This window comes from Kogia breviceps, chromosome 4 (assembly GCF_026419965.1).
Source record: "Kogia breviceps isolate mKogBre1 chromosome 4, mKogBre1 haplotype 1, whole genome shotgun sequence".
Lineage (NCBI taxonomy): Eukaryota > Metazoa > Chordata > Mammalia > Artiodactyla > Physeteridae > Kogia > Kogia breviceps.
In genome coordinates, this window is record NC_081313.1 from 89,516,017 (window position 1) to 89,543,664 (window position 27,648).

The 27,648-nt window shown below is 36.2% G+C and overlaps 1 protein-coding gene across 2 annotated transcripts in view; it reads left to right on the plus strand.

Moving 5' to 3' along the window:
* MAN2A1 (mannosidase alpha class 2A member 1) overlaps positions 1 to 27,648 on the plus strand; it is a 160,347-nt gene that overhangs the window by 31,575 nt on the left and 101,124 nt on the right. For both annotated transcript variants that reach the window (XM_059060613.2, XM_067031427.1), the window contains exons 3-4: positions 1,124 to 1,268; positions 16,397 to 16,568. In XM_059060613.2, coding sequence (XP_058916596.1) covers positions 1,124 to 1,268; positions 16,397 to 16,568 — 317 coding nt within the window. The remainder of the gene's footprint in view (positions 1 to 1,123; positions 1,269 to 16,396; positions 16,569 to 27,648) is intronic.

A 27,648-nucleotide genomic window follows, 5' to 3' on the forward strand; every position in this document is an offset into this window, starting at 1 on the left:
AGTACCTTTTAAGGGGAAATGATAAAATCTTTTTTGGGGGGGAGGAGAAGGGTCTAAATCTGAGCTGGACAGAAAGGAGCCACAGAGCAAGGCAGCAGGGTACTGGGAAAGCTGCAGGGCCCAAGAAAAACCTGGAAGGAATAGCAGAGAGTGCTCTCACATCCTCTTATCCAGCTGGTTCCCAAAGATTTGTTCTCATCCTTGGGAGTATTTTATTTTAATTATAAACTTCCAAGTGAAAGATATATTATTGTCTTAAAATACTTTGTATTCACTTTTTTATATAAATTGCTTATCTTAAAAAAATTGTAACCCATTTATGTATTTATTAGGATGTAATTTTTTAGTTTGAATTTTACCAAAGGAGGTTTGTGTTCTTTGTTACACTTACTATTATAGAGAGTATGGAAAATAAGTTTTTAGGTTTGTTTGGCTTTGTTTTCTTGTAATATATTTTTCCTTTGTGTCTAAATAGATTATTATCTAGAAGGAACACTACATTGGAAACTTAGAAAATATTTGAACACTAAAAGCTAAATCTCAATGTAAAAAATGCTTCCATTTTAAAACCTAGTTGACCCTGTTATAATTTTATTTTTAGAATTAAAAAGGTAAACATACATAGGCAAAATTAAAGAATAGCTATAGATCCATCTCCATTCAGATACAGATTTTAAAACAGAGGAGATTGATTATAATTTAAAGACAAAGTATAAAATAATTTTCAATAATGTGTTTGAAAATGCTAAAATATTTGATCATGATGAAATTTTTTTTTTGTTTGCTCTTCAGTTCCCATCATTTTCTATTAAATTGTATTGGAAGTAAAGCAAGGGAAGAAGAATTGAATGGAGATATTTTATATTAGAAGCAGAAGAGGAAGGGGATTATTTATCAGGTTAATTATATAATACAAATAGCATTTTAACCCTTTGAATGGTGATTAAATATTTTCTGCTTTAAACTCTTTAGTTAATGTCTACAGAAATAGTTTTATCTTTTAAAATATATTTACAGAGTATAGCAAGGAGTAGTTTTGAGCAAATATTTCCAACATTAAGTTTAAATTAATAATGGTTATACATGATTAAATTTAACTTTTTTTTTTGTCTCATATTTTTAGATGTTAGATGTTTACAGTCTAATTCCTTTTGACAATCCGGATGGTGGAGTTTGGAAGCAAGGATTTGACATTACTTATAAAGCTGATGAATGGGATACTAAGCCTCTTCAAGTCTTTGTGGTGCCTCATTCCCATAATGACCCAGGTAAAATTTGTACTTCAAAAATCTAGAGGTTAATAAGCCCTTGTAGGCCCAGAGTATTTTAATGAGAATCTGGTATAACCCACTTCTCAAATTTTTGAGACATTATTCTCTGACTTTTAACAATAACATATTTATTTTATATGTAGTTGTGTTCTCATTTTATCAATTTATGAGCCATTCAAGGATAATACTTGTATAGTATGAAATAGGAATAAACACACGATGGTCTGAGCTTTGGGAGATGAAAAGTTACATGTATTTTAAGGCACTGATAGTTCATTTTAGTTACTTCTTACATATTGTGTGGGAGAATTATTTCATGTCCATAAACTCTATGTTAGAAAACGCAGAGTGCTCATGGGAAACTTTGTATCTTTAAAATGTAGAAACAGTATAAAGTGGTTAAGAGCCTTTATGTTAAGCAGACATGAGAGTGAGTCCCAATCCCAACAGTGTTAAACAACTTTAAGCCAGCTTCTTAACATGAGAGTAAGTTTTTTCCCAGGTGGAATCAGGCTAAAGTACTTACTTCATAGGGTAAAATATTAAAGGTATGTTACACAGCCCTAGAATAACTGCTGTCATTATCATTAATGTTATTATTCTTTCACATGACAACTTTTGTTATTTACTGGGGCCAGAGATTTTCCTCCCAAGGTAAAGGGAAGTTGCTAAAATGATGATGGGAAATATGATTCGATGTTTATCTCTGTTAGTGTGAGGACGCAGGCACTGAGTAAATGCCCAGTGAATTAAGTTGCAGGATTTTTTTTTGGAATATACTTCCAAAGACCTCTTTTGAATGACTTACTTTTGCTTCTATTTGTTATTTTTCTCAATTTCATTATTACTATCAGAGGTACCATATTCATTTACTACTTCGAAGGTTTTTTTCTTTATTCCCAATTTTCAATTTTGTCATACTTATATTATTTTCAACTACTTTATTGTTATGTATTTCTTTCTGTTTCTAAGACAATAGAACTTGTTACTTTATGTCAAGACAAATAATTTGGTGAAGCTTTGTGTGTGTGTGTGTGTGTGTGTGTGTGTGTGTGTGTGTGTGTGTGTGTGTGTATGCATGCACCCTGCTTTTGGGTGTGAGAGATAGTCTGGGAGATAGAGCTTGGATGCTGAAATGTTTGAATTTCCAGTATACTTCAATATTTAGTATGCAAAGAGGTATAATATATGTGAGATCAATATTGTTCTGGAAATTTGTGATGAGCAGTTACTACACATCAGCTTCTGACTTGTTTTCCTTGTCTTTGGTGTTAATGACTTTATCTTTTCCTAAAAATCCTTATTAGTCTTATTAACTTTTCCTGTTATATGTTTTATATCATCTTCCTCCTTAATCTTAGCCTTTCCCTTCAAATCAAAACTCAGGGTTGCCTGGGCATTTAATAAAGGCTACAGAGATTTGGAGCCAGGCAGAATGAAGTAGACCTTCTGATGTCCTTGGGTTTGTTTATCTATAAAATGTAGAAAATTGTGTATCTATAAAATGGAGGTCATATAGTGGACAAGAATTAGTTATAAAGTAAGTACAAGTGATGAAAATCACATCTAATAAAAATTCCTATTGCTATTTATCCACTTGAGCACCAGATTAAATAGTACATTTGCATGTAGGGGACACATATGAAAAAACACACTGTCTTTGTTTATATCTGGACTCACTCAGTGAGGTGAGGTGCTCACACTTTACATGTGGGATCTGAGACTTGCCTGTAGGACTTCAGATTTTTTTTTCTGTAAATCTCATTTACTCTGAAATAGTCCCTCATTGAGTGAGATAGTGGCAGAGCCACTTTTATTATTTAAATTGTTCTCTCCTCCTCTTTGCTCTGCCAATCATGTATGGTTTAATTCTTGTCACTTAATTGGGTATGTGATGTGATTCCATTGTATACTATTCCTTGTAGGCTTATAAATACACTTAGCAGTGTGTTTTACAAAGAGCTTCTAATGTGAACCCAACTCTCCTCCCTTTTTGATTTTTTACAGACCTTTATTATCCTTTCCTTTATTCTGCCATCCTCAATTTCCATCTATCTCATTTCTTGTTATTCTATAACGTGGGCTCTTAACTGAAATAATAAAATTTGTAGTTTACCAGGCAATGTGCCAAACGTTTTATAAACATCTAATGTTCACAATAACTTTTGAAGGTTAGTGCCACTATTCATGATGAAGGTGTTACCAACTTGCCAAGGTTACACAGGCAGAAGTGGCACCAGAATACTTCCCTGTTAGTTTACCTGGATCTCCCACCCAGATAAACCTGAGTGACAGAAAACATGTGTCTCTTGTTACACTCTGTCCTCATTGCCTAGCCTAGCACTTGGCATGTAGTAATCACTAAATATATGTAAGGCCTTCACTGACCTGCCTCCGTGCCCTTTTCACACTGTGTACACACACACACACACGCATTCATGCTTGCCTATAGGCACAAATATTAACTTCTGCTTGGTCTCCTTCCTGGAGTGTAAGCTCAATGAGGGCTCAAACTTTGTCTTATTAACCACTGGGGTGCTAATGCCTAGAACAGTAATCAGTACATAGTACAGACTCATTTAGTTAAATAGGTTAATGAACAAAGGAATGTGACTGCAGACTCAGATAAAACAGTTGACTTATTCTTTGGCCATACGTTTAACTTCCCTCCTTTACTTCTTCCTGCTGTCTACTTATTTCCATTCCTTTAAAAAATAGCTTATTTAAAATGCACTTTTAAATACCAGTAACATGATATTAAGCTCTTAAAGGGCAGGGACTGCCTCTGCCCTTGAGACTTTGTTTGCATTAAGCTTCCTTCCTGTTGCAGTTAGTATGTTGTTTTGTGAGAAGACATTATGAATAACTGTTCCTGACTGTAATAAGTGAATCTGTCTGTTGGTATCCTAGCAACCACAGTTGAATCTTTTTGTCTTAGTGAAAGATGTTAATGACCCTTACCCTCAGGCCCTTCTCCACTTGAGACAAAAATAATGGTCAGAAACAGACCTTTTAAAACCAAAGTAATTTTTGCTATCAAGCAAAATGCTAGAGAAGAACCTGACTTTTCTTAATAATTTTCACTGCTCCTAACAAGAGTAGAATTTAGATAAACTAAAGTATTCTGTGAAAAACTGAGTCACTCAGATCATGAAAAACCACTCTTTCAGCAGAGAAGAAAAGTATGTACACATACATTCCAAGTCAAAGTGTGACTCTGATGGGAAATCTTTGTATCATACTCCTAAATGAATGTGCAATTAAGGCAGTTTACTTTCTAAATGAAATTTATAGAGATTTGTTTCCATTTTCTGCCGCAACAATTTAAAACAAACTTTAGCTCAGTAGTTTATCAGTGAAGTGTTGTCTGTTGGGGATAGAGTTTAGAAGATTCCTATATTTAGTCACCGTACTTAAAAAATTATGTAGCTGTATTTTTATATGTGGATATATTTTTCTTTGGGGATCAAATTGGAATGATAAATTTCAAATTATATTTGTATATTAATAAAATTCCTAATTATGTCTTCTTCCAGTCCATAAGGACATGTAACAATTATAATATTTTACATGGTTTATATGAGATAAAACAAAGTTGGAAAGGAATTGTTAAGTAAATACTGATAATTTTGTACCATTATGCTTTTGAAAAGTTTTGAATCATAGACCATGAAATTAAATGTTAGTTGATTGATACATGTTCATGTTGTATTTAATAAGCTGATTAAAACACAGTTACAGCACCTTTGTATCTACAATCTTAATTCTTCGCTTCCCACTAGTTAAACTGCTGAAATATTTAGTTAATTTTCCTTCAAAGAAATCACAGTGTGTAGAGAAAAGATAAGGTATACTAAATGAAAAATTGGACAGCATAATGTTAGTTAAGCAGTCTGTAAAATGAGTGTTAGAAAATAATCCCCCGTGTGGTATGACTCCAAAACAGAAGGAAGACCTAGGCCCAAGAGTCACAATGGAAAATAATTTTCTTTCATGCATTTTCAGTTCTTCTGCAGAATTTTTATTGACTTGATTGAGTGATTAGGATTTTCAGCCTTTTTTTTTTTTGAAAATTAAGAGAACAGATATTTGCATTTAATATTATATGATAATTTGAAATGAATTTGTTTATGTATCCTTATTCTTAAAAAGTTTGTGAAAAAGAACAAAAACATGTGAGGACATCACAGTATAATGTTATTTCACAGCTTTTCTGTTCAAATACTGTTAAGCATAGTCAGAAGAAACCAGCTCTGGCCTGCCATGGTTGAGTACTGCCCATGTAGGTGAAAGGCAGTGGGGACAGAACTCAGGCTGCCAAAGGAACCTGCCTAGTGGAATGAGATGGTCAGGAGAAGGAGAGCTTTGTACGCGGGCACAGTTTGGGGAGTATATTTTTCTGTTTAGTTATTGTGGGATAAAGCGTGTTCTTTGGTTTTGGCTACTGTGATGGGAAATTTGCATTTCTGAAGCTAAGATACTATGACATTCATTGCCCATCCTGCCTCAGGGTGTGTTTGGTGTGTGTTACTTCATGGAATCTGTCCTGCAACCCTGAGAAGTGGTAAATTTAAACCCTGTTTACCAGGTGAGGACAGTAAGGTTAGAGGAAGTGTAGTTATTTGTTCCAGGTCAGTCAGTCATAAATAAATGGGCAGAGGAGTGAATTGGATATCAGATTTACCTGATTCTGAGATCCATGTTCTTTCCATTTTCTATACTGCCGCTTAAGATACTTTATTTAGTTCAAATGATGCTAGTATTTCTTTTCTTCTTGCTTTATGGGCATTACCTAATTTAGCACATTTATGTGAACTTTGGGTTGTTAATAGAGTTGCCAGATTTAGCTGGGGGAAAAAAAAAACAGGCTGCTCCGTTAAATTTAAATTTCCTATAAACAATGAATAATTTTTTACATGTGTTGCAAATATTGTATGGGACACACTTATACTAAACATTTATTATTTATCTGAAGTTCAAATTTAACCTGGCATCCTGTATTTTATCGGGCAATCTTAATTGTTAAGAAATTGTGGCATTTAAATGTTAAATATTTACATGGCTCTTTAGAGTTGTCTTTTTAAGAGATCTCTAGAATTGGTGTATTGAGGTTCCTTTTTAGAGGGAAAAAGTCTGATTGTTTGGGCTCTGACTGGACTGTATTCCTTAGGAGTGCAAATGTCAGGTAGTGCCTGATGTAGGTGATCATTAAACATTTCCCGATTCCCCTATTTTGATTACTTTTGTCTGTCATCAATCCTGGGTGCATCAGAGCTCACCAGTATGCTGGTTACACAAATAATTGCTGGCACTATGGGAATTTACTATGTTCCAGGTGTTGTTCTAGGTATTTTACATGTATGGAATCCATCACTCCTCTCAGCAACTTTATGACAAAAAAACCTATTTTTACCCTCATTACGCAGATAAGAAAACTGAGGCAGAAGAGAGGATAAGTAATGTGTCAGTAGCAGGGCTGGGTTTGAACCCAAGCCATCTGGTTCTGGAATCAGAACTTGTAACCATTAAATATTGCCTCTTGCAGGTAATACTTCTGAACCCATAGGAGAGCTTTTAGGAGGAAAGGCTTTTAAGTTTTTCCAAGCCAAATGTCATCTACTTTAGTATTATTAATCACGTAAAACATTTTAGTAACTCTCTTGCAAAAGTAGATTTCGCATTGCACTGTTTCCTATCCTTTTTTTCTTCTCTTCTATCCTTATTGAAACAGACGTCTTTGTCCTTAAATACTAAATTAGTACATGAAATGGTGAGTGGTTTTCCTCATTGCTACATATTTTACAATTAGAAAGTGATTGAGAAGCCATATTTTCCAGCTTTTAAATGGTTTCTTCTAGAAGCTTTGATTATTTGCCCAGTATTGGCTTACTCATAAGGCTAAGTACATAGACTCCTCACATATCCTAAGAGTAATGCCTCAAAGGAATATACATGTCTCTCATATTATAGACAACCAAACTCTGTTTGGAGAGGACTTATTAGGCCTGAAGTGTCCTCATTTGGTGTGAGTAGATAGTCATGGATGAAATTCTTAACAAGAGAGGGAAGTAACTTTAGCACAGCCCTAGAAAATATTTTTGAGGTTGATCTCACAGTTGCAGGTGTCAGGTATCAAGGTATGCAGGTCTTTTAAAGGGCATTTAGAAAAGCAGTACAGTAAGAGGTCACATTTGGCCATTATACATATACAGCTACGGCGTGAACAAAACCCCAGCTGTCCTAATAGTAATGCAAATAGGTTCTTGTGATGTGGGATAGAATTTCCAGTGACAGCATCTTACATGGGTTCAAAAAAAATGCTGTATCTCAAACAAGTTAATGGAAGTGAAGCTGATATGCTTTAAAAACTATTAGATGACACTGAATCACCTGGCAAAAAGGTTGGGTTATTTTGAAAATCTGAGTTTAAAAGCATTTAGAGGAATCAGCAGGTTTGCAGGTTTCCAAAGACTCAGCTTCATCTTTGATTCTCCCTCTACTCTCTTCTGGAAACTTAAGTCAATTAGTAAACGTGCTTCATTTTGCCTCCTTGGCCTCTTATTTCCCTCTGTTTGTTTCCACTGCATCAATTACCATATTTTAGTAGAATTATTGCAGTGACCTCATTTCCTGTTTTTCTTCTACTTTACCTTGTTAGTCTATCCTTTATACTCACAGTCCAGTTATTTTTGAAAACACAGCTCAGAATACCTTAACTTCCTTCCTCTTAAGTTCCTGGTGAGAAACAAGGATCGTTTAGAAGGTTTCTGTGATCAGACCCCCTACTTCTATTTATCTCACCATGCTCCCACCATGTAAGCTGCGGTGCAGCCATACCCAACTGCCTTCTGCTACCTGAAACTGACACACAATTTCATGGCTTAGTGTCTTTTCCATATTCTCTTCCGTATTTGGAACTTCCACCTTTTCTCTCTAACCAGATGACATCTAATTTAAGAATCTCTCTTCTGTCCTTCTGGTAGGAATTTACCATTTCTTTATTCCCACGGCATTTGGTTCATATGTTCATTGTAGAATCTGTTTTCATTTAGCTTAGCTTTATCGTTTTGCCCTTATTAGATGCTTGGTTTGTGTTTGAACGAATAAACCCGAACAGAATGTTAATTAAAACTCTTCCACAGTTTATGGGGGGGGGGGAATAAGCTTATTTTATAATAGAAATGTTGGAATTAAAATTAATCAGCATGTGAGTTATGGTAATACCAATTAAAGTTGTATGTGACCCCTTAAGTGTAAGACTGGATGTTGCAGTTGAATATTGAAGCGTTTGACAAGTGATAGAAGAAACTTGATCATTTGTCCATATAGAATAACTTAATTACTAAAATAAAGGAGATTTTTTAATGAACTCTACTTGTATTTTTAAATTTGAGAATATTGTGTTAAAATGGAAATAACTTGAAGCATGTTGTATTTTTTCAATGTTTATTATCTGGATATAATTATTTTTGACTCAGAATCTTTTTACGTTTTCTTAACAGTTGGTACCTATTTAACTTCTGAGTGGAATTAATGTACTCATTAAAAAATCATTATTGTAGGGGCTTCCCTGGTGGCGCAGTCGTTGAGAATCCGCCTGCCGATGCAGGAGACACGGGTTCGTGCCCTGGTCCGGGAGGATCCCACATGCCACGGAGCGGCTGGGCCCGTGGGCCATGGCCGCTGAGCCTGTGCGTCCGGAGCCTGTGCTCCGCAGCGGGAGGGGCCACGACAGTGAGAGGCCCGCATACCGCAAAAAAAAAAAAAAAAAAAAAAATCATTATTGTAGCAGTTAAAACCATAACAGTGTAACAGTGATTTGAGGGGGCATGCCTTTTTCCGGATGTGTGTTTTTAAATCATCTTAGGGCTGACAGAGCCTTTTTAAATATAAAGTAGAAACTTAGAGATATTGTTCAAAGATTATTAGGTTAGTATCAGAACAGAGAATGAACATAGCAGAGCTAATAGTATGTGGTATCTTTGACCTTTGGTCTCATTTCTAGTTGAAGTAGTAAGTTTGTATTTATACTCCACTTGTATTTTTTTCCAGTGCTTTCGGCACAACACTTCATTCATCTATCAAGCACTTACTGAACTCTTGCTGTTGTAGACTGTACCAGGTGCTAGATTCATGAGAACTGACTCGTTTGAAGTTCAGGTTGTAGCATGTGTCTAGGCTTGCTTCTAAAATTTGCAGGACCTGGGGCAAAAGTACACGGAGGCCCTCAGACACTGTCTAAACATTTAAAAGTTATAAATCAAACTAATACATTGCTAAATAAAATAGGTCTCTTCCTACTGCCTTGAGAAATAGCTCAGAGATCTGGAAGGCCAGGTGTGGGTTTAGATTGCTTGGGCTTGCTTCCCCACTGGAATGTGCTGGTGTTGTGGGGAGAGCCAGCCTCCAGGCGGCCCAGCCCCCGCTCCTCCCAGACCTGGCCTTGTCCTAACCCAGGAGGGGCTCTTCTTGCAGACACCCCAGCGCTCTTCCTATGCCCTTACAAAGTGCAGCCCCTTGGCTACTGTCCAGGCTAGTTCGACTGTTTGACCTGCAAGTTCAACTGTCCTGGCAGGTAAAGGCATTATAGAAGGCCCCGGGAGGCTCAGAAGGCTGGCTTGGGGATGTTTGGACACAGATTTCTGGGTCTCGGGGACTCAGAAGGGCAGGGCTTGGTAGGACAGACTGTGGGAGGGCAAGTTCTTTGTCCTATGGATTTATCATGTGGAAAGGGATGTGGTCAGAGGAAGAATAGGGAGATCCCTCTGAGTCCAGTGCTCAGGGTGAGGCAGTCTTTGCCCTGGTCCTAAGGGTGGTACTGTGTATGCCCTTGAACCAAATAAAACAAAGTGTTCCTTAAGAGGATCAGGTCTCCACGAATTCTGTAGACTTCAAAGCTAGATCGGGTCCAAAACTTAAAAAATACATTGTATTTTGTTAGTGAACAGTTACTAGGTGTGTATTTGTGTATGCACATTAAAAATAAGCAGTAGAGTTTTCAACTTTATTAGTTTTCTGTTTTAGAACGTAAAAAAATTTTATGATAAAATAGTGATAGTGAATTTGGAATTATGCTGGCTGTATAGAACTTCTAATTGTGTACTATTTGTTTTTAATATTTCCCCACTTATTTAAAATAGTGATTAGGTGTTTCGTGGGTGATAGTGTTGTTAGAATGAAAAAGAATTAATTGAAAAGTATTAATGCTGTTCTAGCCCTGGTTCAATTTCCAAGTGTATTCAAGGGAAAGAAAAAGGCTGTGAATTGACCACTTAAGTAAATCAGTTTGCAACTGAATGTCCCAAGATTATTCAATCGAGAGGTAGGAATATAATTTTATGTCACAAAAATTCATCCCATACAATTTTTTGTAAAATACTATCTTTGTGATTGGTCTCATGTTGATATACAATTGGAGTTTTACAGTAATTTAGGAAAAGAAAGAGCCAATTCAATGTAAAAGGGAATACTTGATTACGCTATTGTATAAGAGCAGTAAAAGCTAATTTACTGTTATATTACTCAATATTGAAAACTGCAAGAGGCTATCTTTCAGTTCATTCTTAATTAATTGTGCTGTATTGTAGTGATAGTAGTATCTATTACAGATGAGTTTTATGCAAGGCTTTTAAGTTGACATCTCTGAGCTTGTATTTTGGCTCACGTAAATACCTTTGACATATTTTCTGCATGATTGTTGAAAGCAGAATGGATTAATCAGTCACTGTGATTCCTCTATGAAAACTCCCGTGATAAACTATTCTTTGAAATGGCCTGAGTTCATAACAACGTATAACTGATGAAAATAAGTAATTGTATTTAAAAAAAAAACGCTTTCATTTATTAATCTTCATAAAGACTATTTTTTCTAAATTTGCCTCTTATGCTAGGTTTCTAGTGTTTTATTATTGAATTAATTTTGGAGGCATTCCTCTGTTCATAGTTCCTTTCTTTAATTGAGTTATCAGTCAAATAATTAGGGATTAATTTTGACCTTTGTTAAAATTTAGGTAGAAGATAGATGTGATGTCTTAGGGACCATAATTCTAGTAGAGCCATTTAGTAATTTAGATGGTCCTTATTGAGTACATATAATAACATGGTACACAAATTGATGTTACTTACATTTGATTTCAGCTCAGTCTTGCAATACGGAGGTAGATGTATATTAAGTATTATGATGGTATTTGGTAAAGTAGATTCTCTCTGCATTGCGATCTTCATATTTTAAATAGTAATAACACTTATTTTTTCTAGTGTGATATTGGTTCTCTAGGGCTGCCTTAAAAAAGTACCACAGGGCTTCCCTGGTGGCGCAGTGGTTGAGAGTCCGCCTGCCGATGCAGGGGACACGGGTTCATGCCCCGGTCCAGGAAGATCCCACGTGCCGTGGAGCAGCTAGGCCTGTGAGCCTTGGCCGCTGAGCCTGTGCGTCTGGAGCCTGTGCTCCGCAACGGGAGAGGCCACAACAGTGAGAGGCCCGTGTACCGCAAAAAAAAAAAAAAAAAAAGTACCACAGATCAGGTGGCTTAAACAACAGAAAATTATTTCCTCACAGTTCTGGAGGCTAAAAGTCCAAAATCAAGGTGTCTGCAGGGTTTGTTTCTTCTATGGGCCTCTTGTCCTGGCTTGTAGATGATCATTCTTCTCCCTTTGTCTTTACATGGTCTTCCCTCTGTGTGTGTCTGTGCCCTAAATGCCTCTTCTTAGAAGGACATGCATGGTACCTTGCAGGTATTGCAGGTTTGGTTTGAGACCACTGCAATAGAGTGAGTCACGTGAATTTTTTCCCAGTGTGTATAAAAGTTTTGTTTACACTATACTGTATTCAAAATGCAATAACATTGTCTAAAAAAAACACAACATACAGACCTTAATTAATAAATACCTTATTAAGTGCTAGGCATCATTGGAGTCTTCAGCCAGTAGAGGGTCTTGCCTCGATGTTGCTGGCTGCTGACTGATCAGGGTGGTGGCGGCTGAAGGTTGGGGTGACTGTGGCAGTTCCTTAAAATAAGACGATAGTGGAGGGAGGGAGACGCAAGAGGGAAGAGATATGGGAACATATGTATATGTATAACTGATTCACTTTGTTGTAAAGCAGAAACTTAACACACCATTGTAAAGCAATTATACTCCAATAAAGATGTTTAAAAAAAAAAAAAAGACGACAGTGAAGTTTACTGCATCGACTCCTTCTTTCATGAATGATTTCTCCGTAGCATGCAAGGTTGCTTGATGGCGTTTTGCCTACAGTAAGACTTCTTTAAAAATTGGAGTCAGTCCTTTCAAACCTTTCCACTGCTGCTTTATCAACTACATTTATATAATATTCTAAATCCTTAGTTGTTATTTCAACAGTCTTCATAGCATCTTCATCAGGAGTAGATTCCATCTTAAGAAACCACTTCTTTGCTCATCTATAAGAAGCAACTCCTCATCCCTTAAAGTTTTATCAGGAAATTGCAGCAATTCAGTCATTTTCAGCCTCCACATTTAATTCTGGTTCTCATGTTTTTTCCACCACATTTGCAGTGACTTCCTCTGCTGAAGTCTTGAATCCCTCAAAGTTATCCATGAGGGTTGGAATCAACATAGTCCAAAATTCTGTTAATGTTGATATTTTGACCTCTTCCCATGAATCGCAGAGGTCCTTAATGGCATCTAGAATGGCAAATCCTTTCCAAAAGATTTTCAGTTGACTTTGCCCAGACCCAGCAGAGGAATCACCGTCTATGGCAGCTATAGTCTTATGAAAATTATTTCTTAAAGGATAAGACTTGAAAGTCAAGATTACTACTTGATCCATGAGCTGCAGAGTGGATGTTGTGTGAGCAGGCATGAAACTAATGTGAATCTCGTTGTACATCTCCATCAGAGCTCTTGAGTGACCAGGTGACCATTGCTAATGAGCAGTACTATTTTGAAAGGAATCTTTTTTTCCGAGTACACGGTTTCAGTAATGGGCTTAAAGTATTCAGTAAACCATATTGTAAACAGATGTGCTGTTATCCAGGCTTTGCTCTTCCATTTATAGAGCACAGGCAGAGTAGATTTAGCCTAATTGTTAAGGGCCCTAGATTTTCAGAATGGTGAATGAGCACTGGCTTTAACTTCACTAGTCACCGGCTACATTAGCCCATAACAAGACAGTCAACCTGTCCTTTGAGGCTTTGAAGCCAGGCATTGACTTCTCCTCTCTAGCTAAGAAAGTCTGAGATGGCATCTTCTTCCAATAGAAGGCTGTTTCATCTACATTGAAAAATCTCTTGTTTAGTGTAGCCACCTTCATTCATTATCTGAGCTAGATTTTTCTGGATAACTTGTTTCAGCACTTGCTGCTTCACCTTGCACTTTTATGTTATGAAGTTGGCTTCTTTCTTTAAACCTCATGAACCAGCCTCTTCTAGCTTCAATCTTTTCTTCTTGATCTTCAACTCTCTCAGCCTTCATAGAATTGAAGAGAGTTAGGGCCTTGCTCTGGATTTTTAGGCTTTGACTTAAGGGAAGGTTGTGATTGGTTTGATCTTCTATCCAGACCACAAAAACTTTCTCTATATCAGCAATAAGGCTGTTTAGCATTCTTATCATTCATGTGTTGATTGAGTAGCAGTTTTCATTTCCTTCAAGAACTTTTCCTTTGCATTCGTAACTTGGCTAACTGTTTGGTGCAAGAGGTCTAGCTTTGGTCTCTCTCAGCTTTCGACACACCTTCCTCACTAAGCTTAATCATTTCTAGCTTTTGATTGAAGGTGAGAGACATGTGACTCTTCCTTTCACTGGAACACTTGGAGGTCATTGCAGGGTTATTCATTGGCCTAATTTCAGTGTTGTTATCAGGGAATACGCAGGCTGTAGGGGAGAGGGAGAGATGGGGAATGGCCTGTAGAGCAGTCAGAACATTGTTTAAGTTCACTGTCTTATGTGGGTGTGGTTCGTGGCACCCCCCAAAACAACTGCAGCAGCAACATCAAAGATCACTGCTTACAGTTCATGGTAACAAATATAATAATAATTAAAATTTTTGAAATATTATGAGAATTACCAAAATGTGACAGAGACACAAAGTGAGCAAATGCTGTTGGAAAAATGGCACTGATCGATTTGTTTGATGGATGGTTGCCACAAACCTTCAATTTGTAAAACATGCAACACCTGTGAAGCAAAATAAAGCAAAGTGCAATAACACAAGTTATGCCTGTATTGGATTAAGGCCCACTCTCATGACTTCATTTTACCTTCATTATCTCTTTAAAGACCTTACGTCCAAATACAGTCACATTCTGAAGTGGGTGTTACTGGGTGTTAGGACTTCAACATATGTGTTTCAAGGGGGCACAACTCAGCCCATAATGGGGACATAAATTGAATTCTATGCAAATTGAAGTGGTGGGTAACCAGTATGTTTAAGATGTGCAGCAATTTATTTAATGTTTTAAATAAATTGTATACTTTTCAAAATTAGATGTTAGGAATATCTTTTATTTCTCCTTTGACCCAGTTTGATTGTAGAGATGTGGAAGGGGCAATTAAAGACTGATGATGATTATGATAATAATAACAGTAGCAGCAGCTACTATATTATTATTAAGTGCTATATTATATACTGGGCTCAGGTCTGAGCACTTTATATTTTTTGTGTCTCAGGGGTGCTGCATGGTCAGCAGGGAGTTCGGGCATCTCCATTTAAGGATAGGTTGAACTTTCTTTGCTTGTCCCTGGAATCCAGATGTGGGTCCTGGCCTCAGTGCTCTGGGGCAGGATCTAGGTTGTACCTTTGTGAAGCAAGATGGGATTCTTTGTAAACCACTATTTCATGAGACATCTTTGCGTTTTCTGTAGGTACAGGCTTTTTATTAAAACATGAAAAAGTTGAATTATTCAGGTAGCATTCTTCGGTGACAAACCAGCTTAAAAGTGCCCCAGATCAAGAAAGGCCTATAAAGAATGTTTTACATTATATTCCTATTTGGCTCATAGCTTCATACTCATCACTTTGTAGGTGCTCAGTAAATAACTGTAGAATGAATAGATTTCACTTAAAGCAAAAGGGAGAAATATAGTCACACTGGCAGTGCCCTATAGAGGCTCATATTTGCATTGTCAAAATAGTATATTGCCGGCTCAACCCTCTAGGTTTTTGTTATTTTTTGCCAGCAAATACAGTATGCATTGAATATTCACTTAATTGTAGACAGACAAAAGAAATAGCCAGTTGTATACCTTGTATTTTAGACTTCCCACGTGCTTGAGGCTTGGTAACAATAGCACAGTAGTTAAGCCTGTCTCTATAGAAACTCCCCTTCCTTTTAGATTTCATAGATAAGAGGTTATTCTCAGCAGGGTATATTTTGTGTCCCACCAGTAGGTGGAATTGGTGGCTGTGAATGTTTCGCTTCAGCCACTCATCACGTTGCTTTATTACTCTGCTGGATGGGGCTGTATTTGGAACTGTGGGTCTTGTTAAAAATATTTCTTCATAGTTGAATTGCAGATGTCTTTAGATAGTTTCCAGGATCTTTGAGATGTAGTAGGAAAAGTCAAAGAACTGAGTTGTCAACATCAATTCTTTTTTGAAAACAACTTTACATAGATGTGTACATATTTGTTGTTTAATTATTGTTCTGCTGCTGGCTTTTCGGTAGAGTTTGTACTTGTGATTTTCTTTTTCTTAGTTTAGGTTACTTAATGGATAGGAAATTTTAGATGTGGTATGAGAGGATAAGATTTTGATTCCATATTATGAGAATATTACTGTCAACTTGTCAACACTGTTCAGATTTTTTTAATTTTAAAAATTCCTTAAATTAGAGATAAATTATAAATAGTTGAATTAGATATTATAATTGTTACATATGAAATGCTTTTTGGCTTTTTCATTTTTCATTGATATCTAAATTTGTACAGTTTTCAGAGTATTTTTATCATTTCAATATTAGTGGCTTTTTGAGTCTCACATCCATTCAAGTAGAATTTCATTAACTTGAAAACGTTTGCTAAATTTTTAAATATGTCTTTATATGAATGAAACGTGAGGTTATGCAAGGGTAATGCAATGGAATGTGACTGAGTTTAAATCAGACGTATGAATCAGACCTTTGTGGTATATTTGTGTCTTAATTTAGGTTGGTTGAAGACTTTTGATGACTACTTTCGAGAGAAGACTCAGTATATTTTTAATAACATGGTCATCAAGTTGAAAGAAGACCCACGGAGGAAATTTATGTGGTCTGAGATCTCTTACCTTTCAAAGTGGTGGGAAACTATAGATATTCAGAAGAAGGATGCTGTTAAAAGGTTTGTTTTTTAAAACTGTTTTTTTAAAATTTGGTAATATTAAACATTAATTATACAGTGAAACAGGTGTTGAATTTTTAGAACGTGAAAATTCTTAGCTTTATATCTGAAACTTAAAATATTTCTTCTCATTCTGTTTTTCCTTGATTCTGGTTCATCTCTGAAAAAATGACTTGAAACTTTTCCATTGAAATTCTTATGTTCTAGCTTTGTCCTAGAAACGGAATTACTAGGTCAAAAGGGCTTAATATTTTAAAGATGTTTTGAAGCATATAATGAAAGTGACCTCTGGAAGGGTGGTTTCAGTGTATTCTTCAATCTTCCGTATAGAAATGTACCAATTTCTCTGCATATTAGGCAACAATATAATTTTTTCTAAAACTTTGACCAATTTAAGTGGTGAAAAATGTGAATTTTTGATTAGTGATAGTGTTCCATGTTTTCTCATATATACAGGCAGAGCTTTTTTTGAATTGCTTGATCATGTACTTTTTCTTACTGATTTGTAAGAATATTTATATACACCTACCAACCTTTATTTTTCCTGAAGCTTTATATTTCTTCTTAATTCTTAGTGTTTGTTGTAAAGACTTTAAAAATTTTTATGTAGTCAAATGTATTAATCTGTTTTCTTGATTGACTTTGCTGTCATGTTTAATATGCTGTCACATTTAAAAAGGCTTCCCCAGTCCAAGAGATGAGATAGTCTTTTCTTCCCCAATTTAGTTTTTTATTGTTCACTTTTATATCCTCCAGTTTATTTGTTTAATGTGGTGTGATGGGAGATTTTCCTCCCCGTGTCTCCCTCCTCCCTGCTCCCAGGACTTTAAGGATTGTCTTAGCATAAATTGCTTTCTTTTACTTATTTAACATCACATATACAGTGCTTACTGTATTACTTCCTGTTTTAAGTACCTTGCAAATGATAACTGATAATCCTCTAAACAATCCTGTGAAGTAGATACAATGACTATCCTGATTTTACTGATGAGGACACTTATCATCCAGGGTCACCCAGCTGCACATGCTGCACTAGTTACCATCCAGTCCAGCCTGTCCAGCCCCACAGGCTGTTTGTTCCCTTGCACGTTGTGCTGTGCTGCTTCCCTAAGACTTACATAGTCCATTCTTTTCTACTGACTTGAAGTGCCATCTTTATTGTATTTCAATATGCATTGATTTCTGGGCTTTCTGACCTCTTTCATGTACTTTTCTGTTTAACTGTAATTGTTGCAGCCTTATGTGTTTCAATAACAGACAGTTTAAATCTCTTCTTGTTTCTCTTTATTGAAAAGTTCTTTTAATGAGTGACCATTTAATTTTCCCAGAGAGCTTTAGAATTAACTTGCTAAATTCTTCCTACCCTATCAAAAAAAAAGGGGGTATTTTGATAGATATTGACATAAACATTTAAAGGTAATTTGGAGAGAATTGGTTGTTCATTATTATCTATCAGACATTCCCCACCCCCCCGCCCAAAAATGCTTATAAGAGTGGCCAGGACAGGGAGATCAGCTTGGTGCTTTGTGACCACCTAGAGGGGTGGGATAGGGAGGCGGGGAGGGAGGGAGACACAAGAGGGAAGAGATATGGGAACATATGTATATGTATAACTGATCGACTTTGTTGTAAAGCAGAAACTAACACACCATTGTAAAGCAGTTATACTCCAATAAAGATGTTAAAAAAATAAATAAAAAAGAGTGGCCAGGAAGGTACCATAACTGAAGGCTGTAGGCTCAGGACCCTGAATGCACCAGTAGTAACTGCCATACCCAAAGGGACTGCCTCTTCTCCCACTCCTGCCATGTGTGGCCTCGCGAACCAGAGTTGTCAGGATATTCTTCCACTTGTTCTTGACAAGCTGGAATTCCAAAATGTTACATAAAATGTCTTGACTTTTTAAGTTGAAATGTTAGCAGCTAATTTAGGTTAACATACACACACACACAAATCGTTCGTTTAAAACGAGTTACCTACTGGTTTGCAGTGTTTCAAAAATTAAGAACTGCCCTGTGAAACCCTGTGGAATTGGTGATTGTCTATACATATTTTTTCTTTTACTAAGTTTAGAGATTAAAACAGATTTTTTTAATCTGTCTAGGTCTTATATTGCTCCTTGAGTACAAATAACACTTCCTAGTTTCTTATAATTTTATAGTGTTTTACTCAGATTGTTCAGATTTTAAGATTTTATTGCATCTGTAGTTATTTTGTTTGCTTGTTTTTGTTTGTTTTCTTATTATTTGGGGGAACCTGATTTTTTTCTTCATCTTAATTAGATCAGCTAAAGCTTTTACTATCTCTGTTTGGTTTTGTACCCCCCCAAAACTATTATATTTATATTTTACTGTTATTTACTCTTGACTTTTCTGCTTTTATTTAATTCCTTCTACCTGTTTTTTACTAATGCTAAATGGGCCAGTTGATTTATTTTAACAAGGAGCATTTCTCCCTCTGTGTTTGCCTTTTTACTGCTCTTACTAGCTTTCACATTTTTATGTTATTTTTTTCCTAAATATTCTGTGTGTATTGTTTTCTCTTTGACCTTGAGTATGTTAGGAAAATTTTCAAATTCCTATTTTTTTCCCAGTTATACTTTAGGTGTTAAAAGGTGGTTTTAATGTCTTGTCAGAGAATATGAACTGCACAATTTTTATTCTTTAGATTTTTGAGAAACAGTGCCACTGATCCCTAAAATTGCAAACTTTTGCAATATATCTAGGTATGTATAACTTATTAAATTTTCCATCTATTAATTCAAAATATTTTTCAGCTTATGTTTTTTTGCTCTTACTAATTAATTACTGGTTTTATTTCATTTGTTTTAGAATTCAGTTATCTAGTTGTTAAGTCTCTGGTCTCTCTTTGGCATATGCATTTTAATTTTAATTTTTTGGTTGTATTTACTGCATTATGTGAGGTTTTCCTCAAGGTTTTTTGTTTTCTTTCCCACCTCACATTGTTCTTGATGGTGTGGAGCCTGTTCTTTTCTGGCTTCAAATGCTTGGTTTTAACTATGCTTTTAAATTATCCTTTAGTTCTGGGTTCTTTATATTGTTGTCTGTAAGTCTAAGCATTTTCCTTTTTTTAAATTCATCCATGAGCAATAACATGTATCCACACCTGGAATTTGTTTCAAAACAGAGAGTGTAACTCAGCTCAAAGCCCTTCCTTTTCTAACAGAACACTTGGTTTCCCATCCATTTCACCTGATTTCCTTTTAGGAAATGGTCTCCAAACACAGAAGTCAGATCCTTCATTGTCCTGCCCCAGGTCAGATAGGTCAGTTATAATCTGAGATCAGCTAATCAATATATTATTTCCCAGGGTTTTAAGCCTTTAGAGTGAAGCGAGGGTAAGAGTTGGAAAGAAGAGAAGCAGAATGGAGGGAAGGTTGCAGGTCAGCCCTCACAGCACTGGTGCATCTGCAAGATTCTTCCTGTTCTGTGTCATGGACCCTGTCATGCCTGTAGCATGGCCTCTCATTTTTTTCCAGTCCTTTTTTAAGCCTGGATTTTAGCCTGTTCTCAATTCTGTGTACCCAGGACTGTCCCCCAATACATTTCCTGTTCAGAGTCAGTCAGTGTTGCTTGCGACCAAGAAAGCTAGGTGATATATTTCTCCTCAAATCCTTTGTTGGAGAGCTTGGTTCCAGAAAAAACAGAACAAACAAACAGAAAAACTTAATAGATACATAGGTTTGCTCGTATTATTTAAAATTCTGAGCTTGTACTAAGTGGCATTAATGATAGAATTTTTTTGACTACTACTGTAATGCTTATGCAATGGCTTGTTTTTCTCTTTTTGAAGATGAGTCTGTGGATTAAATATCTGTACCTAAATTTGCAAGCTAGCTGTTGAAGAGAAGAACCTGTTAATTCTAGCAGAGTTCTGTGTAAGCTTTTATTGTCCCTGAAGAATATCAGTTGATTGTGGGAACTTAACAGAAACATAACTCAAGTGATCCTCATAATCTATGCTAGCAATGACTTGTTTGATTCTTCCCCCCTGTGGCAGCAATATTCAGCTCTATCAGCTTTCAAAAATGAAAATCTAGTTAACTAAAGGGAGATCCATGCAAACAACATCTAGCTTTTTTATCTTGTGTGACTCAGAGTAATTTAATCAAGTATAGTCATGGTTCCTGCTTGTAACACATATCCAGTGGATTTAAAAGAAACTGCCTTGTTTTAATCAGCACATTTTCCATCTACGCTTGTTTTATTTTGAAAATGACTGGTATGCTAACATTCTTTTTACTTTTTAGGCTTTCTATTTGAGTACTTTTTGGCTAAATGCAGTTAAGTACTGCATGACGTTTATAATACATCAAAATGTGAACCCTATTCAGAGTCAAACAGCTGAAACATTAGCCTTAGCGTTTCCTTTGACTAGCACCCAGCATATTACATATTCATTTTTCCTCTCTGGGCTCTGAGACATTGAAAGAGTTTTTACATTGCATCTGCTTCTTCTGTTGAGACCAGTGTTCAATTGAGAAGCGCACTGGGCTGTTGGAACCTGGGACAGTTTATGTGTTTGCCAGAATCTTGACCAGCTTCTCTGTGTGGACCTTTTGGTATAAAATAAGGCTCCAAATGTGTGAGTGGGGAAGGGTACCATTAGATATTGTGTCTTCACTGCATTGCTGGATTTCGTTGCTTTGCTGAGACCGCAAAGTCTTTATCTAATCTACCATTCTCTTACTTCTTTTTTCCTAGGTTTATAGTTAAGTGAACCTTCTACCCTGTCCTTATAACTATCTCTGCTTATTGAAATCAGAGAAAAGTTTGAGATTACTTTCTTAAGTAATACAAATCCAAACTTACATTTTGCAAACTTACATGCATTATGAGTTCACTAGAAAAAAAGAAGCTTTAAAGTTCTTATACTAGCTAAATTATTATACATTTTATACAGGTCAGATTTTGTGCTATTTAACCAATGCCTGCTGTAAAATTTGCAGAGCAGTGAGAAGTTACAGTGTGTCTTGTGATGTTCAGAGTAAATTGCAGATTTGGATTTAGTTTAGAGCCTAAAGATACATAGCGTATCATCAAAGGAATCCAAGCAGTCTCTCAAAGGAATCAAACCAGTGTCTAAAATAACTTTGATTCTACTAGTTGAAGCAGTGGTGTACATTTATTTTAGAAAGTATGTATCCCATCCCCACCCTCTCCAGTCCCAGTTCATCTGGATTGAGGTGTCTTTGGTTTGCTTTCACCTCTTATTCACTCAGCTGCTGGCTTCTGTTTACATCAGCTATAGGCAAAAGCCATGAGGACTTCTCAGCCGCTCTGTCTGTTGGATACTTCTTCAGTCATCTGGGAGGATTTCCTTGCAGCATTGACACTGACCACACCATTCTCCTTAAAATTCTTTACGTTTTTTTTTTTTTTGTCTTCTATGAGCCAGAGCTCTTTCTCTCCTGGTTCTAGTCCTGCATTGCTGAACATCAAATATCCCAGTTCTTATCTGTGGGGTAGCACCGTTGGTTCTCCTCATTTTGCATGCCCTGCCACACTGTTGTTTTAATTTCCAGGTGTGTGGGCTGCTTCCATATCTAAAGATCCAACCTCGATTTCGTTCTTCTTCCCTGGTTAAGGGTAACAGTAACAGCTAAGACTATTGAATGCTCGCTCTGTACTGAATGTAGGAGGCTTGTTCTAAACACTTCGATATATTCATTCAGCCCATCCCGTAACATTCCTATGTGTTAAGATCCTTCATTATTCTCATTCTACTGCTGAGGAAACCAATGCAGAGCTGGTAAGGAATGTGCCTAAGGTCCCCCAGGAATTAAGTGTCCCCCCTCTATCCCCCTTACTCTTGTTTCCTGCTTTAATGAAAACCTCCAACTGGTCTTCCTGTTTCCAGCTTTGCCACTGCCAGGTGTCCTCCATTTCACCCACAGAATTAGGTTTCTAATATATGAGTCTGCCCATGTCTCTTCTTGGCTTTCAAATGCTTTAGTGACAATTCATTGTCAAAAGGTACAGCCCAGCCTCCTTTGCCTGGCACATCCTTGCTTTTGTCCTCTGATTCCTCCCTGCTTGTCCACCCTTACCTCATATCACTTCCTGCCTCACACCCCACTCTTAGGCATGCTGAGCCACGCGGGTGTCCTCAGTCACAGGTTATTTCCTGCTTCTTAGGAACTTGCCCATGAGTTTAGCTGAGAATATTTTTTTCCTTTTGTACATTGGATAATCTCAGTCCTATTTATTCTTCAGTACTAAGCTGAAATATTACCTCATCTACAAAGCCTTCCTGTATTTTCTCCATCATCTATTCAACAAATATTGACTGTGCTAGACTCCAGGGATACAGGAAGTGAGTGAGACTTACCTGATCCCAACTCTCAGGGCAGAGCAAGGAAGACAATATAATTAACACAGTCTCAGAATAAAGCATTTCCTTCTATGGAAGCAAGAAGTGGGTCTTGGAAAGCTTCCTGAAGCAGGTGGTATTCAAGCTGAAACCTGAAAGGCTGTTAGAACTAGCCAGGTATAAAGAGGGTGGCAGAAGGTGGGGAAGGAATTCCAGCTTATGAGAGGAGAATTGTGATTATGGGCCAGGGATTAGCAAGAACATGGCATGTTCAAACACCTGAAAGAAGTTTATTAGGCTGCAGCAGTGCAGGGGAGGGTGTGCATGCAGGGGCTGAGTAATATGTGGTCATCAGGGAGATGCAGATTAAAACTACTACAAGATACTATCCCAAACACCTTAGAATGGCTAAAATCAAAAAGACTGACAACACCAAGGCTTGAAAAGAATGTGCCGCAACTGGAATTCTCTCCAAAGTTAAATATACATCATGTGACCTGGGAGCTCCTTCCTAGGAATTTATCCAAGAAAAGTAAAAACATGTTCACCAAAACATTGGTGAACAGGAAACAGTTCAAATGTCCATCAATAAGTTATTGGATTAAAATTTTGTGCCATATTGAAACAATGGAGTACCACTCAGTAATGAAAAATAATGAGTTACTGAAATACACAGAAGTGTGAATGAATCTAACAAACACATTAGCAAAAGAATCCTGACACCGAAGAGTATTGTATGACTCCATTTTATGAAGTCTGAGAGTAACTAAACTAACCTATTGTGATATAAATCACTAAGTAAGAATGTCTTTTTTGTGTGTGGGGGGGTAAGGTAGGAATTGATTGGAAAGGGGCAGAAGGGAACTCTCTGAGTTTATGGGAATAGCCTATGTCTTGAGTGTACAGATATCAGTTGTTTTGGGTAGTAACAGGTATAAACAGTTGTAAAAATACATCAAACTGAACACATGTATATTATGTGTTGTTATATCTCAATTATGAATACTTTAGAAAATATAATACATCCATAAACATAATTATATATGTCTGTTTATTAAGATGGAAAGATGTTCATCGTATATAGTACTAAGTGAAATAAATTGATTAAAAACTATGCCTACCATAACCCTTTATGCATTTATAGCAAGATATTGAGTGGATTTTTAAATTTTATTCTTCAACCTCATATATTTTCTGGTTTATTTGAATGAACAGTTTATTTTGTTTTAGAAAAGTGAGAAAATGAAGTAATATTTACTATACAGTGAAATATTTAAAGTATATCTAATTATTAAAACTTAACAGAAACTATTAATTCAATTGTCTAATATAAGAAATATTAAATAAAATTTCATGACTATTTTATGCTATAGTTTTGTTTCTTTTTAGTGCTTAGGAGAAATCAGGGTAGTATAACATTTATAGTTTAGAAAAAATTTTTATTTAATTCATATTTTAATATAAGCCTGAATATATAAAGGGTATACAATGAAAGGTAAGGTGCTGACTACTCCTGTCTTCTTGGCATCTAACTCTTCTCACAGGAGGCAGCTACTTTGACCAGATGCTTATCTAATTTATTGATACACAGGAAAAATATGTGCATGTACATATGTGCAAAGACACATTCATATTATACAAATGATAGCATGCCATGCACATTGTGCTTTTTTTTTGAGTGCGTCTTTTTTTAAAATTGTGGTAAAATGTACATAAGTTAAAATTTACCATTTTAATGATTTTATGTGTGACATTCAGTGGCATTACATCTATTCACATTGTCTAGCAACCATAACCATCTCCAGAACTTTTTCATCATCCCAAACTGAAATGCTATACCTATTAATAACTCCCCATTCCCCTTCACCTCTGCCCTGGCAACCACCATTCTGCCTTCTGTCTCTATAAATTTGACTATGCTAGGTACCCCATATAAGTAGAATCATACAATATTTGTTTTTTTGTGTGTCTGGCTTATTTCAGTTAACATAATGTCTTCAAGATTCATCCATGTGGAAGCATGTGTCAATTTCCTTTCTTTCTAGGACTGAATAACCATTGCATGAATATACCATGTTTTGTTTTTTCATTCATTCATCAATGGACGTTTCGATTGTTTTTACCTTTTGACTATTGTAAAAATGCTGCTATGAATGTGAGTGTACAAATATCAGTTTGAGTCCTTGCTTTCAGTTCTCTTGTGCCTATACCAGAAGTGGAATTGCTGGATCATATAGCAATTCTATGTTTAATATTTCGCAGAACTCCCATACCGTTTTCCACAACAGCTGTACCATTTCACATTGCCACCAGTAGTACCTGAGCTTTCCAGTTTCTCCACATTCCTTATCAATACCTGTTTCCTATTTTTCTTTTCTTTTCTTTTTTTTTTTTTGATAATAGCTCCTAATGGGTTTTGTACCATGGTTTTTAAACTTAATATATCTTGGAGAACCTTTCAGGAACCTTTCTTTTTAAAGACTATATAAAAGTGTTTGTTATGAGTGGGCCTTAATTTATATAACTTCTTCTGATTAATGACCCTGTAGTTTTGTTTCTGGTCTTTTGTGAATGCATAGAGTGTATCTTTATCTTTAGGGTATATAGTTATCCGTTGATAATCCTCAGGGGGTTGGTTGCAGAACCTGCCCCAGATACCCAAATCCTTACATAAAATTGAGTAGTATTCGCATTTAACCTACACACATTCTCCTGTGTACTTGAAATCATCTTGAGATTACTTATAATATTTAATACAATGTAAATGTTATGTAACTAGTTGTAAATACAATGTCAATGCTATGTACATAGTTGCTAGTGTGTGGTAAATTCAAGTTTTGCTTTTTGAAACTTTCTGGAAATATTTTTCTTTTTTAAATTTTCCTTCAGAAGTTGATTGAATTTGTGGATACAGAACCTGCGGATATGTAGGGCTGACTGTACAGTGCTTTTATTTATTTTTATGTATTTTCTGACTTCATTTTTATGAACATAGGTAAAAGTATATATGCATTTTAAAATTTGATAGTTATTGCCAGCCTTAAGTAACAATACCTATTTGTAAATATCCTTGACATCACGTTACAGAACTTTTTGATCTCATTGAAGTTTTAATTTGCATTTCCTCATGAGTGATATTAAACTTTTTTTTCATTTTTAGGAGCTAGTTATTTCTGAAATATCTGCTTCATATCTTTTGTTTGCTTTTCTTTTGGGTCGTTGCTACCCTTTTCTAGTAGGAACACCCAGATTTAAATGGTGAGCAAAACAGATATGATTCCTGCCTTCATGAGCTTACAGTCTATTGAGGGACAAAGACAGTAAACATGCAGATGTGTTATTAAATTTTGTGATAAATGCTATGAAAGAAAAGTTTTGGATTTTATGAAGGATAACAACTTAGGTGGGATTTGGGTGGAGTGTGGTGGCCAGAGAAGGCTCCTGATGGAACTGCTATGAGCCAGTGAGGTAAATACTGGGAGGAAAAACATTCCAGACAGAGAGCATGGACTGCAAACTCAAAGAAAGGGTATGGCTGGAATGAATTGAGGAAGAAATGAGGAGATGACTCATTGGCCATCTGTCCCTCATATACTCTCTAAAGATGGGTGTCTATGAGGTATATTATGAGTTTCCCCAATTGTTATGTGAGGGGTTTTTAAAACAAATCTTATTTTTACTCTTATTAGATATTCCCCATGAAAGGCATACAAGTCAGATAATCTGATGAGCAAATGTTATTAGACTATTAATTGATTCATTGGGAGCCTCCATCTTTTTTAATTTTCCATTTAACTAATTTTTTATTTAAGAATGAATCACTGGGGACTTCCCTGGTGGCGCAGTGGTTGAGAATCCGCCTGCCGATGCAGGAGACACGGGTTCGTGCCCTGGTCCGGGAAGATCCCACATGCCGCGGAGCAACTAAGCCCGTGAGCCATGGCCGCTAGGCCTGCTCGTCCGGAGCCTGTGCTCCACAACGGGAGAGACCACAACAGTGAGAGGCCCGCATACCGGAAAAAAAAAAAAAAAAAAAGAATGAATCACTGTACATCATCTTGTATTATTTCATATTTCCCCATACAAATTCAACTCATTTTCTCATGTGAAATTAATTTGTGATTCTTTGAAGCTTGCTAAATGATGCATTGTTTGCTACTAAGTTATCTGTAACAATTTCCCCATTAGGGAAAAAAGCTCTTTGAGTCTATCCTTCTGTGTGTGACCAGATTTCAAATGTGTGATGTGTCTACATAGGGGAAAATGTGACACTCAGAGAAAATGATTTGCAACTTCTTGTGCTTGGCAAATAAATTCATAAATGTAAATTCTGGATCTTGGGCAAAGTGAGCTGTGACAGATATGCTCAGCTTAATTTTGATCAGTATTTTCTTAAGTTTTTTATATCAAGTTCTCAAGCAGAGAAATTGTAGAAACAGAAGTACATAATGGCTTACAAATCAACCATTTAAAAAAGTAAAATAAGGGTGTTGTTAATTGTGAAAGTTAGTGCCTGTTTTCCTATTTTCTGGATTTGCTGCATATATATACTCCTTTCTCTCCCTTTCTTTCCCTGTCTTTTCATTTGTTTCTGGATCTCTTATTTATTAGAAAATATTAGGACGAGCATTCATGCAAAAAATTTGCCAGAAACCAGAGCGTCTCTTGGTAGAAATTAAGCAATAGACCCTATGAGGTGGGCACATCTTCTTTGATTTTGTACTTCCCTTTTTTTTTTCAGAGTTAA